The sequence below is a fragment of the Rattus norvegicus genome, chromosome 5 (assembly GCF_021556685.1).
Source record: "Rattus norvegicus strain SHRSP/BbbUtx chromosome 5, alternate assembly SHRSP_T2T, whole genome shotgun sequence".
NCBI classification, from domain to species: domain Eukaryota; kingdom Metazoa; phylum Chordata; class Mammalia; order Rodentia; family Muridae; genus Rattus; species Rattus norvegicus.
In genome coordinates this window covers 20,573,401-20,587,763 of record NC_141538.1, presented here as the reverse complement: position 1 = coordinate 20,587,763, position 14,363 = coordinate 20,573,401, and the positions used below count along the sequence as shown (strand labels likewise).

Sequence of the window (14,363 nt, the reverse complement as noted above, 5' to 3'; positions counted from 1 at the left end):
CATTGAGTCCCCACTAATCATCCCTTTTACCATGGAACTGGCCTCACAAGTTGCCCACTACTCATCACTGAAGAAAGAGGCTTTAATATGTCCCTATTGCTCACCATTATGTCCCAGAGTTTTGTTCTTTGCCATACCTCCACACACCTCTCCAAAATTTCCCTGGGTCTTTGGTCTGCATTTCTGTGGGGAGCTAGACATTTCTATCGGCCTTTCTGTCACATAAAGTAAATCCATATAGTTTTCTCTTATTAATCCACTTTTCTTGTAGATATCAGCTATGACATTTCAATAGGAGAGGAAAGATATTATAAGTAAAATCATCAGATTTATGATAGAAACTTCCCCGTGGCCAATTATTATAACTACATTTTTTAAAACCATGTAGATCATTAGTGTGTCAGTTTGGGGTACAAATCTAGGGTGGTGATTGCTGCTGCTACTATTAACAATGTGATAATGACACTGATGGGAATAATCTGAGTTACAATAATGATAATAATGGTAGGTTATAATGTGAGTGGGAGGTGGAAAAGAAGCTCACTGTGTCCTGGCCAGGTATTCACTAGGATCCTCCCTTTGCTTTGCTCACCTATCTGGTGACAGACAGTATCAGGGAATTCACCACTCACTAGAAGTGGTGGAACTTTCCTGTTTAAAGAGCATTCAGGAGCCACTGGCTTCCAGGAGAGGCACTTTACATTCTCAAATCCTTTAGTAATAATGCTCCAATACAATAGTTTTTCCTTGAATATATTTAAAATTCTTACTAAAAATAACAAGAAACCAGAGATGTTTGATCCCTGAGTTGTGATTTATAGGACTTAAAGATCTTTAAAACTCATCAATTTTTTTCCATCTTTATTAAATTGGGTATTTCTTATTTAAATTATAATTGTTATTGCCTTTCCCGGTTTCCAGGCCAACATCTCTCTAAACTCTCCCCCTTCCTTTCTATATGGGTGTTCCCCTCCCATCTTCCCCTGTTACCGCCCTCACCCTAAATCCCTTTCACTGGGGGTTCAGTCTTGGCAGGACCAAGGGCTTTCCCTTCCACTGGTGCCCTTACTAGGCTATTCATTGCTACCTATGCAGTTGGAACCCAGAGTCAATCCATGTATATAGTCTTTAGGTAGTGGCTTAGTCCATGGAAGCTCTGGTTGGTTGGCATTGTTGTTCATATGGGGGTCTCAAGCCCCTTCAAGTTCTTTCAGTCCTTTCCGTGATTCCTTCAACGGGGGTCCCGTTCTCAGTTCAGTGGTTTGATGCTGGCATTAGCCTATGGATTTGCCATATTCTGGCTGTGTCTCTCAGGAGAGATCTACATCCGGTTCCTGTCAGCCTGCACTTCTTTCCTTCATCCATCTTATCTAGTTTGGTGGCTGTATATGTATGGCCACAATGTGGGGCAGGCTCTGAATGGGTGTTCCTTGTGCCTCTTTTCTAAACTTTGCCTCCCTGTTCCCTCCCAAGGCTATTCTTATTCCCCTTTTAAAAAAGGAGTGAAACATCTGCATTTTGGTCATCCTTCTTGAGTTTCATGTGTTCTGTGCATCTAGGATAATTCGAGCATTTGGGATAATATCCACTCATCAATGAATGCATACAATGTGTGTTTGCATATGAATTTCATAAAGTCATTGCTTTTGATAGCTGAGTAGTATTCCATTGTGTAGATGTACCACATTCTCTGTATCCATTCCTCTGTTGAAGGGCATCTGGGTTCTTTCCAGCTTCTGGCTATTATAAATAAGGCTGCTATGAACATAGTGGAGCATTTGTCTTTGTTATTTGCTGCAGCATCTTTTGGGTAAATGCCCAAGAGAGGTATAGCTGGGTCCTCAGGTAGTGCAATGTCCAACTTTCTTAGGAACCTCCAGACTGATTTCCAGAATGGTTGTACCAGTTTGCAATCCCACCAACAATGAAGGAGTGTTCCTCTTTATCTACATCCTCGCCAGCATATGCTGTCACCTGAGTTTTTGATCTTAGGCACTCTGGTGTGAAGTGGAATCTCAGGGTTGTCTTGATTTACATTTTCCTTATGGCTAAAGATGCTGAACATTTCTTTAGGTGCTTCTCAGCCATTCGGCATTCCTCAGCTGTGAATTCTTTGTTTAGCTGTGAACCCCATTTGTTAACAGGGTTATTTGTCTCCCTGCAGTCCAACTTTGTGAATTCTTTGTATATTTTGGATATAAGGCCTCTATCAGTTGTAGGATTGGTAAAGATCTTTTCCCAATCAATCTGTTGGTTGCTGTTTGGTCCTAACAACAGTGTCCTTTGCCTTACAGAAGCTTTGTAGTTTTATGAGCTCCCATTTGTTGATTCTTGATCTTAGCGCATAAGCCATTGGTGTTTTGTTCAGAAACTTTTCTCCAGTGCCCATATGTTCGAGATTCTTCCCCACTTTTTCATCTATTAGTTTGAGTGTATCTGGTTTGATGTGGATGTCCTTGATCCACTTGGACTTAAGCTTTGTACAGGGTGATAAGCATGGATCGATCTGCATTCTTCTACATGTTGACCTCCAGTTGAACCAGAACCATTTGCTGAAAATGCTATCTTTTTTCCATTGGATGGTTTTGGCTCCTTTGTCAAAAATCAAGTGCCCATAGGTGTGTGGGTTCATTTCTGGGTCTTCAATTCTATTCCATTGGTCTATCTGTCTGTCTCTGTACCACTACCATACAGTTTTTGTCACTATTGCTCTGTAATACTGCTTGAGTTCAGGGATAGTGATTCCCCCTGAAGTCCTTTTATTGTGGAGGATAGTTTTAGCTATCCTGGGTTTTTTGTTATTCCAGATGAATTTGCAAATTGTTCTGTCTACCTCTATGAAGAATTGGATTGGAATTTCAATGGGGATTGCATTGAATCTGTAGATCGCTTTTGGTAAAATGGCCATTTTTACTATATTAATCCTGCCAATCCATGAGCATGGGAGATCTTTCCATCTTCTGAGGTCTTCTTCAATTTCTTTCTTCAGTGTCTTGAAGTTCTTATTGTACAAATCTTTTACTTGCTTGGTTAAAGTCACACTGAGGTATTTTATATTATTTGGACTATTATGAAGGGTGTCGTTTCCCTAATTTCTTTCTCAGTTTGTTTCTCTTTTGTGTAGAGGAAGGCTACTGATTTCTTTGAGTTAATTTTATACCCAGCCACATTGCTGAAGGTGTTTACCAGGTTTAGAAATTCTCTGGTGGAACTTTTGGGATCACTTGAACATAGTATCAAATCATCTGCAAATAGTAATATTTTGACTTCTTCCTTTCCAATCTGTATCCTTTGATCTCCTTTTGTTGTCTGATTGCTCTGGCTAGAACTTCAAGAACTATATTGAATAAGTAGGGAGAGTGGGTAGCCTTGTCTAGTCCCTGATTTTAGTGGGATTGCTTCAAGTTTCTCTCCATTTAGTTTAATGTTAGCTACTGGTTTGCTCTATATGACTTTTATTATGTTTAGGTATGGGCCTTGAATTCCTGTTCTTTCCAGGACTTTTATCATGAAGGGGTGTTGAATTTTGTCAAATGCTTTCTCAGCATCTAATGAAATGATCATGTGGTTCTTACCTTTCAGTTTGTTTATATAGTGGATTATACTTATGGTTTTCTGCATATTAAAATATTCCTGCATACCTGAGATGAAGCCTATTGATCATGATGGATGATTGTTTTGATATGCTCTTGGATTTGGTTTGCAAAAATTTTATTGAGTATTTTTGCATGGATATTCATAAGGGATATTGGTCTGAAGTTCTCCTTCTTTATTGGGTCTGTGTGTGATTTAGGTATAAGAGCAATTGTGGCTTTGTAGAAGGGATTTGGTAGTGCTCTGTCTGTTTCAATTTTCTGGAATAGTTCTGAAAGTCTTGGTATGAGGTCTTCTGTGAAGGTCTGATAGAATTCTGCACTGAACCCATCTGGACCTGGGCTCTTTTTGGTTGGGAGACCTTTAATGACTGCTTCTATTTCTTTAGGAATTATGGGGTTGTTTAAATGGTTTATCTGTTCCTAATTTAACTTCATTAACTGGTATCTGTCTAGGAAATTGCCCATTTCCTCCAGATTTTCAAGTTTTGTTGAATATAGGCTTTTGTAGTAGGATCCGAAGATTTTTTGAATTTCCTCTGATTCTGTTGTTATGTCTCCCTTTTCATTTTTCATTTTGTTAATTTGGACACAGTCCGTTTCCTCTGGTTAGTCTGGCTAAGGGTTTATCTATCCTCTTGGTTTTCTCAAAAAACCAGCTTTTGGTTCTGTTGATTCTTTGTATAGTCCTCTTTGTTTCTACTTGGTTGATTTCTGCTCTGAGTTTGATTATTTGCTGCCTTCTACTCCTCCTGGGTGTATTTGCTTCTTTTTGTTCTAGAGCTTTTAGGTGTACTGTCAAGCTGCTGACATATGCTCTTTCCTGTTTCTTTCTGCAGGCACTCAGAGCTATGAGTTTTCCTCTTAGCACAGCTTTCATTGTGTCCCATAAGTTTGGGTATGTTATACCTTCATTTTCATTAAATTCTAAGAAGTCTTTAATTTCTTTCTTTATTTCTTCCTTGACCAGGTTATCGTTGAATAGCGTATTGTTCAACTTCCATGTGTTTGTGGGCATGCTTCCTTTATTGTTATTGAAGACCAGCTTTAGCCCATGGTGGTCTGATAGGACGCATGGGATTATTTCTATCTTTCTGTATCTGTTGAGGCCTGTTTTATGACCAATTATATGGTCAATTTTGGAGAAAGTACCATGAGGAGCTGAGAAGAAGGTATATCCTTTTGCTTTAGGATAGAATGTTCTATAAATATCTGTTAAGTCCATTTGGCTCATGACTTCTCTTAGTCTGTCTATGTCTCTGTTTAATTTCTGTATCCATGATCTGTCCATTGATGAGAGTGGGGTGTTGAAATCTCCTACTATTATTTTATGGGGTGCATTGTGTGCTTTGAGCTTTAGTAAGGTTTCTTTTATGTATGTAGGTGTCCTTTTATGTGGAGCATAGATATTTAGGATTGAGAGTTCATCTTGGTGGATTTTTCCTTTGATGAATATGAAGTGTCCTGCCTTATCTTTTCTGATGACTTTTGGTTGAAAATCAATTTTATTCGATATTAGAAGGGCTACTCCAGCTTGCTTCTTCAGACAATTTGCTTGGAAAGTTGTTTTCCAGCCTTTTACTCTGAGGTAGTGTCTGTCTTTGTGTCTGAGGTGTGGTTCTTGTAGGCAGCAAAATGCTAGGTCCTCATTGCATTTCCAGTTTGTCAATCTGTGTCTTTTTATTGGGGAATTGAGTCCATTGATGTTGGGAGATATTAAGGAATAGTGGTTGTTGCTTCCTGTTATATTCATATTTGGATGTGAGATTATGTTTGTGTGCTTTTCTTCTCTTTGTTTTGTTGCAAAATGATTAATTTCTTGCTTTTTCTAGGGTGTAGCTTGCCTCCTTGTGTTGGGCTTTACCATTTATTATCCTTTGTAGTGCTGGATTTGTAGAAAGATATTGTGTAAATTTGGTTTTGTCATGGAATATCTTGGTTTCTCCATCTATGTGAATTGAGAGTTTTGCTGCATATAGTAACCTGAGCTGGTATTTGTGTTCTCTTAGGGTCTGTATGACATCTGTCCAGGATCTTCTGGCTTTCATAGTCTTCGGTGAGAAGTCTGGTGTAATTCTGATAGGTCTGCCTTTTTATGTTACTTGACCTTTTTCCCTTACTGTTTGTAATATTTTTTCTTTGTTTTGTGCATTTGCTGTTTTGACTATTATGTGATGGGAGGAGTTTCTTTTCTGGTCCAATCTATTTGGAGTTCTGTAGGCTTCTTGTATGTTTATGGGCATCTCTTCCTTTAGGTTAGGGAAGTTTTCTTCTATGATTTTGTTGAAGATATTTACTGGCCCTTTAAGTTGGGAGTCTTCACTCTCTTCTATACCTATTATCCTTAGGTTTGATCTTCTCATTTCGTCCTGGATTTCCTGTATGTTTTGGGTCAGTAGCTTTTTCCGTTTTCCATTTTCTTTGACAGTTGTGTCGATGATTTCTATGGAATCTTCTGCTCCTGAGATTCTCTCTTCTATCTCTTGTGTTCTGTTTGTGATGCTTGTATCTGTGACTCCTTGTCTCTTCCTTTGGTTTTCTAAATCCAGGGTTGTCTCCCTTTGTGCTTTATTGCTTCTATTTCCATTTTTAATACCTTCACCTGTTTGATTGTGCTTTCCTGTAATTCTTTCAGTTATTTTTGTGTTTCTTCTCTATAGGCTTCTATTTGTATATTTGTGTTTTCCTGTCTTTCTCTAAGGGAGTTCTTTATGTCTTTCTTGAAGTCCTCCAGCATCATGATCAAATGTGATTTTAAATCTAGATCTTGCTTTTCTGTTGTGTTTGGATATTCAGTGTTTGCTTTGGTGGGAGAATTGGGCTCTGATAATGCCATGTAGTCTGGGTTTCTGTTGCTTGGGTTCCTGTGCTTGCGTCTTGCCATCAGGGTGTCTCTGCTGTTACCTTGTTCTGCTATTTCTGACAGTGGCTAGACTGTCTTATAGGCCTGTGTGTCAGGAATGTTGTAGACCTGTTTTCCTGTTTTCTTTCAGCCAGTTATGTGAACAGAGTGTTCTGCTTTCAAGCGTGTAGTCGTTCCTGCCTACTGGTCTTCAGCTGTTCTTGTGGGCCTGTGTCCTGAGTCCACCAGACAACTCACTTGAAGCAGAAAAGTTGGTCTTACCTCTGTTCTCAGGCCTGAAATCACTCCTCAGGTCTTGGTTTCAGTTCTCCCTGATGGCAGCAACCAGAAGGGCCCGCCCTACCTTCTTTCAGGTCCCTGTGCACAGGGGTCCCAGATGGCACTAGGTGTTTTCCTCTAGAGTCATAAATGTGGGCAAAGAGTAGTCTCCTCTGGCTTCCCAGGCATGTCTGCTCCTCTGAAGGTCTAGCTCTCCCTCCCACGGGATTTGGGTGCAGGGAGCTATTTGACCAGGTTCCTTTAGATTCTGGTGCAGTCTGGACCCCACAGCTCCTGCAGCTAAAGTGGCCCCTCTAAAACTCATCTTAAGCCACAAATATTCACATGTTTATAAAATACACACAAGAACAAGATTTCCTCTCCAATCATCAAGGATCAGCTTATACAATTTGGGGTCCATGTTGAACTGCTATACCCTCATGAATTCAACAATGAATCCTTCCATGCTTCACGATGGGTGGCTATACAGTGGATGAGTCATTTATGTCACCCAGATGCTGTGGCTTGGAAGTCATAGCCCATGACCCAGCCAAGGGAACAGGAGCTTTATTCCAGCAACAAAAACATTAAAATGGTCACTCACAGCCAATGCCTTGCCTCCACCTTACCCCAACATGTCTCACTCGTGTTTCCACGAGCTGCATTTTAGGAACTTTAGCACACTGAACCTATACTAAATACAGCACTGTAATAACACCTGAACCTCTGTGGACCTACTATTTCTGGTTTGCCCTTTTACACAGTTCTCCTTGCTGGCCTCTTTTCTGCTCAGCTCCTGCTTCACAAACCTGTTACTTTGGCAGTTTTTAGTGTAATGACTTAATCTATAAGAAGCAACATGTAAAATCAATATTTGGCATACCAATCTTCAAAAGGCCTGGTGAATCTCTGCCTCACAACCTGTATTCTTTTTTTTTCCCCAATCATCAACATATCAAATTCCGAGTAGCTACCTCAAGTGCGTGACTTTACCTTTATTACTATATATTTCATTCAGATTTTCACTTGAATTCTTTGTCCAAAAGAAAACTATACAGAAGCCCCTGATGCTTTTAAAGTATGAAATAAGTTTATAAAAGAATATTTAGGTTGAAATTCTGTTGTATGAATATGTGTGTGTGTGTGTGTGTGTGTGTGTGTGTGTGTGTGTGTGTGTGTGTGTGTGTGTATCTTCAGCTGGAATCCAGTTTGAGATGATGCTAAAGGCTGAGATTACAATATGCACTACGTCACCAAGATCCAATAAAGTTTTATTGTTCTACCCTAGTGAAACAAAGCTGATACAGCTATAGCACAAAATTTAGTAAGCAAAAGAAAGAAGATAAGCAGGAAAATATGGTGATGGGGAATGTTTAGTGTAAGAGAGGAAGATTATACTATAAATTTGTAGAAAACATATTCACATAGAGACAAGATCGCCAGCTCACTGAACTATTAAATGGTAGATACAGAGAAGGGGTGCTGAGACCAAAGAGGGTAGAAATCAAAATCCCAAAAAGAATACCATGTGTAACCATTGGCTGGATTAAGCAATTACACTTATGAGTGTGACAGGGAGAGTTTTCAGAGAAGGGTGATGTACAAGTGGAGAAGATCTTCATAAACATGGACAGAACCATCCTATAGTCAGGGCCCAGACAGACATACAATTATGAAAAGAGATAGCTCTCACTCAGTCAGTGTGCATATTTGTGCTCCTGGAACCAATGAATATTAAAAGCCAGTTTCACACCCTTTCATATTGATGGACACAACCAGTTTCTCCAAGGGATCAGCCTCTGAACTGAAACTGGGGCTGCATCACGGGCTTCTCTCTCATTCTGAAGCTTCCATTTTCTTGACCTGTACAGCTACCAATTCTCCTGGTTCTCCATCTCAAATAAAATAATGAGGAGTTATTCAATCTAAGTACAATGAGTTCCCCTCACAGCTATGTATTCTGTGGTTGCTGGAAAATCTAATACAGACTCTAAAATGAGTATGAGGCAGTAAATACAAAATGAATGATCATTGATCACTGTTCATGTCCCTGAATTTGCCATCCAGAGTAGATACAAATTGCCAAAGTTGACCAATCCCTACAATGGAGCCATACTTATTTGCATCCCAGTAACTCTTCCTGGCAATTTCCAACATTCACACCACAGCACATGTTGCTTCAAGGTTGGCACAGCTTGTGCATATTAACAATAGGAAAAGCAACCAATTCCCGGACACTCCTCCTACAGAATGCATGAGCATTTGATGACATCATACATAAATAGTCCATGTCTTCATTGTACTATTACCTATTTTACTCCAATTAGCCTATATCTCTCGAAAGATCATGAGCAAGATACTTCATCTCTTTAACTTAGCAATATCTGTGAAATGATAGCACAAGTGATTTTGTTATGATCAAGAATGTCAATTAAATGTGAATTTGTGCAAAACCTTTTTGAATTGCTAGTATTAGATATATACACTCCTGTGTGTAACTAAGAAAAAAAACCTGGAGGACCAGGGAAGTTCTTAGTCTCTTTTTATGACTATCTGCATAAGCTCACATATAGTCCCCCATTTAACCAAGTGCCAGACTTGGAAGAAGGAAGAAGAACTTCTCAATTGATGGTTCTTCATGGTTATTAACTCAACAATATCTGGAATCAATTTAAAACCCCCAGATGCAGAGCACACCTATGAGGGGACGTTTTTTGCTTCATTTGAACTGGGAAGATCTACTTCTAGTCTTAGAGGTAGGAAGATACACTATTAATCCTGATCTTTTGAACTGAGAAAGCCCCTTCTAATCTGGACCATGCCTTCACCTGGAAGCCTATATAAGAATATGGAAGAAGAAACCTTTTGCTCTTTGCCTGCTTGTTCTCATCTTGCTAGCAAGTCCATTCATTCACTGGCATTAGAGCCTACTTCTTGAAGATTCCAGTTTATTCTGAAAACCAGGCAAGACATCCAGCCTTAAGCACTGAAGAGCTCCTGGATTCTTGGACTTTCCATTCATAACCAACAATTGTTGGATTAGCTGGACCACAGCCTGTAAGCCATCCTAATAAATCATATATGTTGATAAGGTATAGATAGATAGATAGATAGATAGATAGATAGATAGATAGATAGATAGGAGAGATTCATTCTGTAATCATGTTATTTGTTTCAAGTAAGCTGTTTCAATTAAAAATAGATGGGGAGAGCATTAATAGGAAAATTAATCTTTTGCTAGGAGCAGTGCATATGCCATTAATTCCAGCACTTTAGAAGCAGAAACATCTAGATTTTCTTACATTTGAGACTAGCCTGATGTATGTAGCAAGTTCCAGGCTAGCCATGGCTATATGTAATTTAAAAAAGAAGAATTGCATATGCCCCTCACCCAAGGAAAATTATTCATTTATATTCCCTTCAATAGCTTTTCCTAAGGCTCAAGGTTGCTAAAGCCTGACATCACTTAGAATTTAAAATTACTTGCTGACACTGTGTAAGTTTTCCAGTGGTGAGGATCCAGGCACTAAGAAGAGTAAGGAACAATGGGCTGGGACCTTTGAGAAGCTGGGTTTGTGGAGTAGGATTGCAGATCAGGAAACTCATTAGAAAGGTAGGCGTTCATCCAGGTGCGATGACTGAACATGCCTGAAAGCCTCTCACTCAGGAAACTGAGGCAAGAAGACAGGGGTGTGAGCTCAAACTTAGCTTGAATGGGAAGGATAAGAAAGTGGAATAGAGGGAAGGTATAGGTAAGGTAGGAAGAAATGGGGACCCCACCTTCCATCCAGGGTCTTTGGCCTCATGATCTGCTTGAACTCAAATGAATTCCCGTGCTTTGGATGTACACAGTATTTCAAAGTCACTGTGAGCTGAGTCTTTGTCTAAGGCACACCAGGCTCACAGCTACCCTCCCCACAGACTGAAACACCAGAAAAGAGGAGCATGCCACACATCGTATGCAATTTCCAAAGTATGTGTAAGTAAAACTTAAAATCAGTGCACTCGGAGAGATCTGTCCTGGTAGCTACAACAAAGAAACACCCTAAACCTTTCCTGAGAGGAATAAGAGAGATGCTTACCATTCCATTACAGCACCCATCCTTAATCCTCAGATACATCTGAGCAGTTTTCACACTTTCAAACATGCAGATCCCAGACCTGATTCTGTGCACTCTCCAGTAGGATTGTTCTGACTGGCTCCCTGCTCCGGTGCAGGTCCCATTGGGCTGTAGACATAGGGCCTGACACAAGCTTGTAGCGAGTATAACCACAGCACTGTTGAGGAATACACCCTTTGGAGAAAGAAACAGAAAAGCAGTAAATACAGGGCTTTCATCCTGCTAGGAGGAGATGGCTCTGGGGAGGGTGCAGTGACCAGGATCTTACTAGAGACTGGAAATAAACAAAAGAAAGAAAGAGCATAACTGCAGCAATCGCAAATCAGAACTTGTAGGTGGATATCAATTAGTTATCAAGATGCTATAGACAGATGCTATGGACACTTTGAAAAGTAAGATATAAACCCAAACAATTTTCTTATGAAAATTTAATACTGTAAGCAAATCATTTTCATATTCATATAAAACAAAATGTAAAAAATGCATACTGGTTACCTGAATTACAGGAAGCATTGTGTGGATATTAGTTAAATGGATGGACATAAGAAATCATGAAAGCCCAGACCCCGTGAGAGAGAGAGACCTCACCGCCTGGTCAGGTGGGCACTCCTGAGGCTGCAGAGCGGAAGAGACCACCAACACTGCCCACCCCTGCCCACATCCCTGGCCCAAGAGGAAACTGTATAAGGCCTCTGGGCTCCCGTGGGGGAGGGCCCAGGAGTGACAGGACCCCTGCCTGAGACACCGCCTGAACCTGAAGGAAACAGACCGGATAAACAGTTCTCTGCAACCAAATCCCGTGGGAGGGAGAGCTAAACCTTCAGAGAGGCAGACAAGCCTGGGAAACCAGAAGAGACATCTCTCTGCACATACATCTCGGACGCCAGAGGAAAACACCAAAGGCCATCTGGAACCCTGGTGCACTGAAGCTCCCGGAAGGGGTGGCACAAATCTTCCTGGTTGCTGCCACCACAGAGAGCCCGAGGGCAGCACCCCATGAGCGAACTTGAGCCTCAGGACCACAGGTAAGACCAAATTTTCTGCTGCAAGTGACCTGCCTGGTGAACTCAAGACACAGGCCCACAGGAACAGGTGAAGACCTGTAGAGAGGAAAAACTACACGCCCGAAAGCAGAACACTCTGTCCCCATAACTGACTGAAAGAGAGGAAAACAGGTCTACAGCACTCCTGACACACAGGCTTATAGGACAGTCTAGCCACTGTCAGAAATAGCAGAACAAAGTAACACTAGAGATAATCTGATGGCGAGAGGCAAGCGCAGGAACCCAAGCAACAGAAACCAAGACTACATGGCATCATCGGAGCCCAATTCTCCCACCAAAACAAATATGGAATATCCAAACACACCAGAAAAGCAAGATCTAGTTTCAAAATCTTATTTGATCATGATGCTGGAGGACTTCAAGAAAGACGTGAAGAACTCCCTTAGAGAAACACAGGAAAACATTAATAAATAAGTAGAAGCCTGCAGAAAGGAATCGCAAAAATCGCTGAAAGAATTCCAGGAAAACATAAATAAACAAGTAGAAGCCCATAGAGAGGAGACACAAAAATCCCTGAAAGAATTCCAGGAAAACACAATCAAACAGTTGAAGGAATTAAAAATTGAAATAGAAGCAATCAAGAAAGAACACATGGAAACAACCCTGGATATAGAAAACCAAAAGAAGAGACAAGGAGCTGTAGATACAAGCTTCACCAACAGAATACAAGAGATGGAAGAGAGAATCTCAGGAGCAGAAGATTCCATAGAAATCATTGACTCAACTGTCAAAGATAATGTAAAGCAGAAAAAGCTACTGGTCCAAAACATACAGGAAATCCAGGACTCAATGAGAAGATCAAACCTAAGGATAAAAGGTATAGAAGAGAGTGAAGACTCCCAGCTCAAAGGACCAGTAAATATCTTCAACAAAATCATAGAAGAAACCTTCCCTAACCTAAAAAAAGAGATACCCATAGGCATACAAGAAGCCTACAGAACTCCAAATAGATTGGACCAGAAAAGAAACAACCTCCCGTCACATAATTGTCAAAACACCAAACGCACAAAATAAAGAAAGAATATTAAAAGCAGTAAGGGAAAAAGGTCAAGTAACATATAAAGGCAGACCTATCAGAATTACACCAGACTTTCCACCAGAGACTATGAAAGCCAGAAGATCCTGGACTGATGTCATACAGACCCTAAGAGAACACAAATGCCAGCCCAGGTTACTGTATCCTGCAAAACTCTCAATTAACATAGATGGAGAAACCAAGATATTCCATGACAAAACCAAATTTACACAATATCTTTCTACAAATCCAGCACTACAAAGGATAATAAATGGTAAAGCCCAACATAAGGAGGCAAGCTATACCCTAGAAGAAGCAAGAAACTAATCGTCTTGGCAACAAAACAAAGAGAATGAAAGCACAGAAACATAACCTCACATCCAAATATGAATATAACGGGAAGCAATAATCACTATTCCTTAATATCTCTCAACATCAAGGGCCTCAACTCCCCAATAAAGAAATAGACTAACAAACTGGATACGCAACGAGGACCCTGCATTCTGCTGCCTACAGGAAACACACCTCAGAGACAAAGACAGACACTACCTCAGAGTGAAAGGCTGGAAAACAACTTTCCAAGCAAATGGTCAGAAGAAGCAAGCTGGAGTAGCCATTCTAATATCAAATAAAATCAATTTCCAACTAAAAGTCATCAAAAAAGATAAGGAAGGACACTTCATATTCATCAAAGGAAAAATCCACCAAGATGAACTCTCAATCCTAAATATCTATGCCCCAAATACAAGGGCACCTACATACGTAAAAGAAACCTTACTAAAGCTCAAAACACACATTGCACCTCACACAATAATAGTGGGAGATTTCAACACCCCACTCTCATCAATGGACAGATCATGGAAACAGAAATTAAACAGAGATGTAGACAGACTAAGAGAAGTCATGAGCCAAATGGACTTAACGGATATTTATAGAACATTCTATCCTAAAGCAAAAGGATATACCTTCTTCTCAGCTCCTCATGGTACTTTCTCCAAAATTGACCATATAATTGGTCAAAAAACGGGCCTCAACAGGTACAGAAAGATAGAAATAATCCCATGCATGCTATCGGACGACCACGGCCTAAAACTGGTCTTCAATAACAATAAGGGAAGAATGCCCACATATACGTGGAAATTGAACAATGCTCTACTCAATCATAACCTGGTCAAGGAAGAAAGAAAGAAAGAAATTAAAAACTTTTTAGAATTTAATGAAAATGAAGGTACAACATACCCAAACTTATGGGACACAATGAAAGCTGTGCTAAGAGGAAAACTCATAGCGCTGAGTGCCTGCAGAAAGAAACAGGAAAGAGCATACGTCAGCACCTTGACAGCACACCTAAAAGCTCTAGAACAAAAAGAAGCAAATACACCCAGGAAGAGTAGAAGGCATGAAGTAATCAAACTCAGACCTGAAATCAACCAAGTAGAAACAAAAAGG

At 40.2% G+C, this 14,363-nt stretch overlaps 1 protein-coding gene across 11 annotated transcripts in view; it reads right to left on the bottom strand.

The window, feature by feature from the left end:
* The window catches only part of Rp1 (RP1, axonemal microtubule associated), a 362,732-nt gene that overhangs the window by 175,851 nt on the left and 172,518 nt on the right, over positions 1-14,363 (bottom strand). For all 11 annotated transcript variants that reach the window (XM_087551018.1, XM_087551019.1, XM_087551021.1 and 8 more), the window contains one exon: positions 10,797-11,009. In XM_087551018.1, the coding sequence (XP_087407144.1) occupies positions 10,797-11,009 (213 nt within the window). The remainder of the gene's footprint in view (positions 1-10,796; positions 11,010-14,363) is intronic.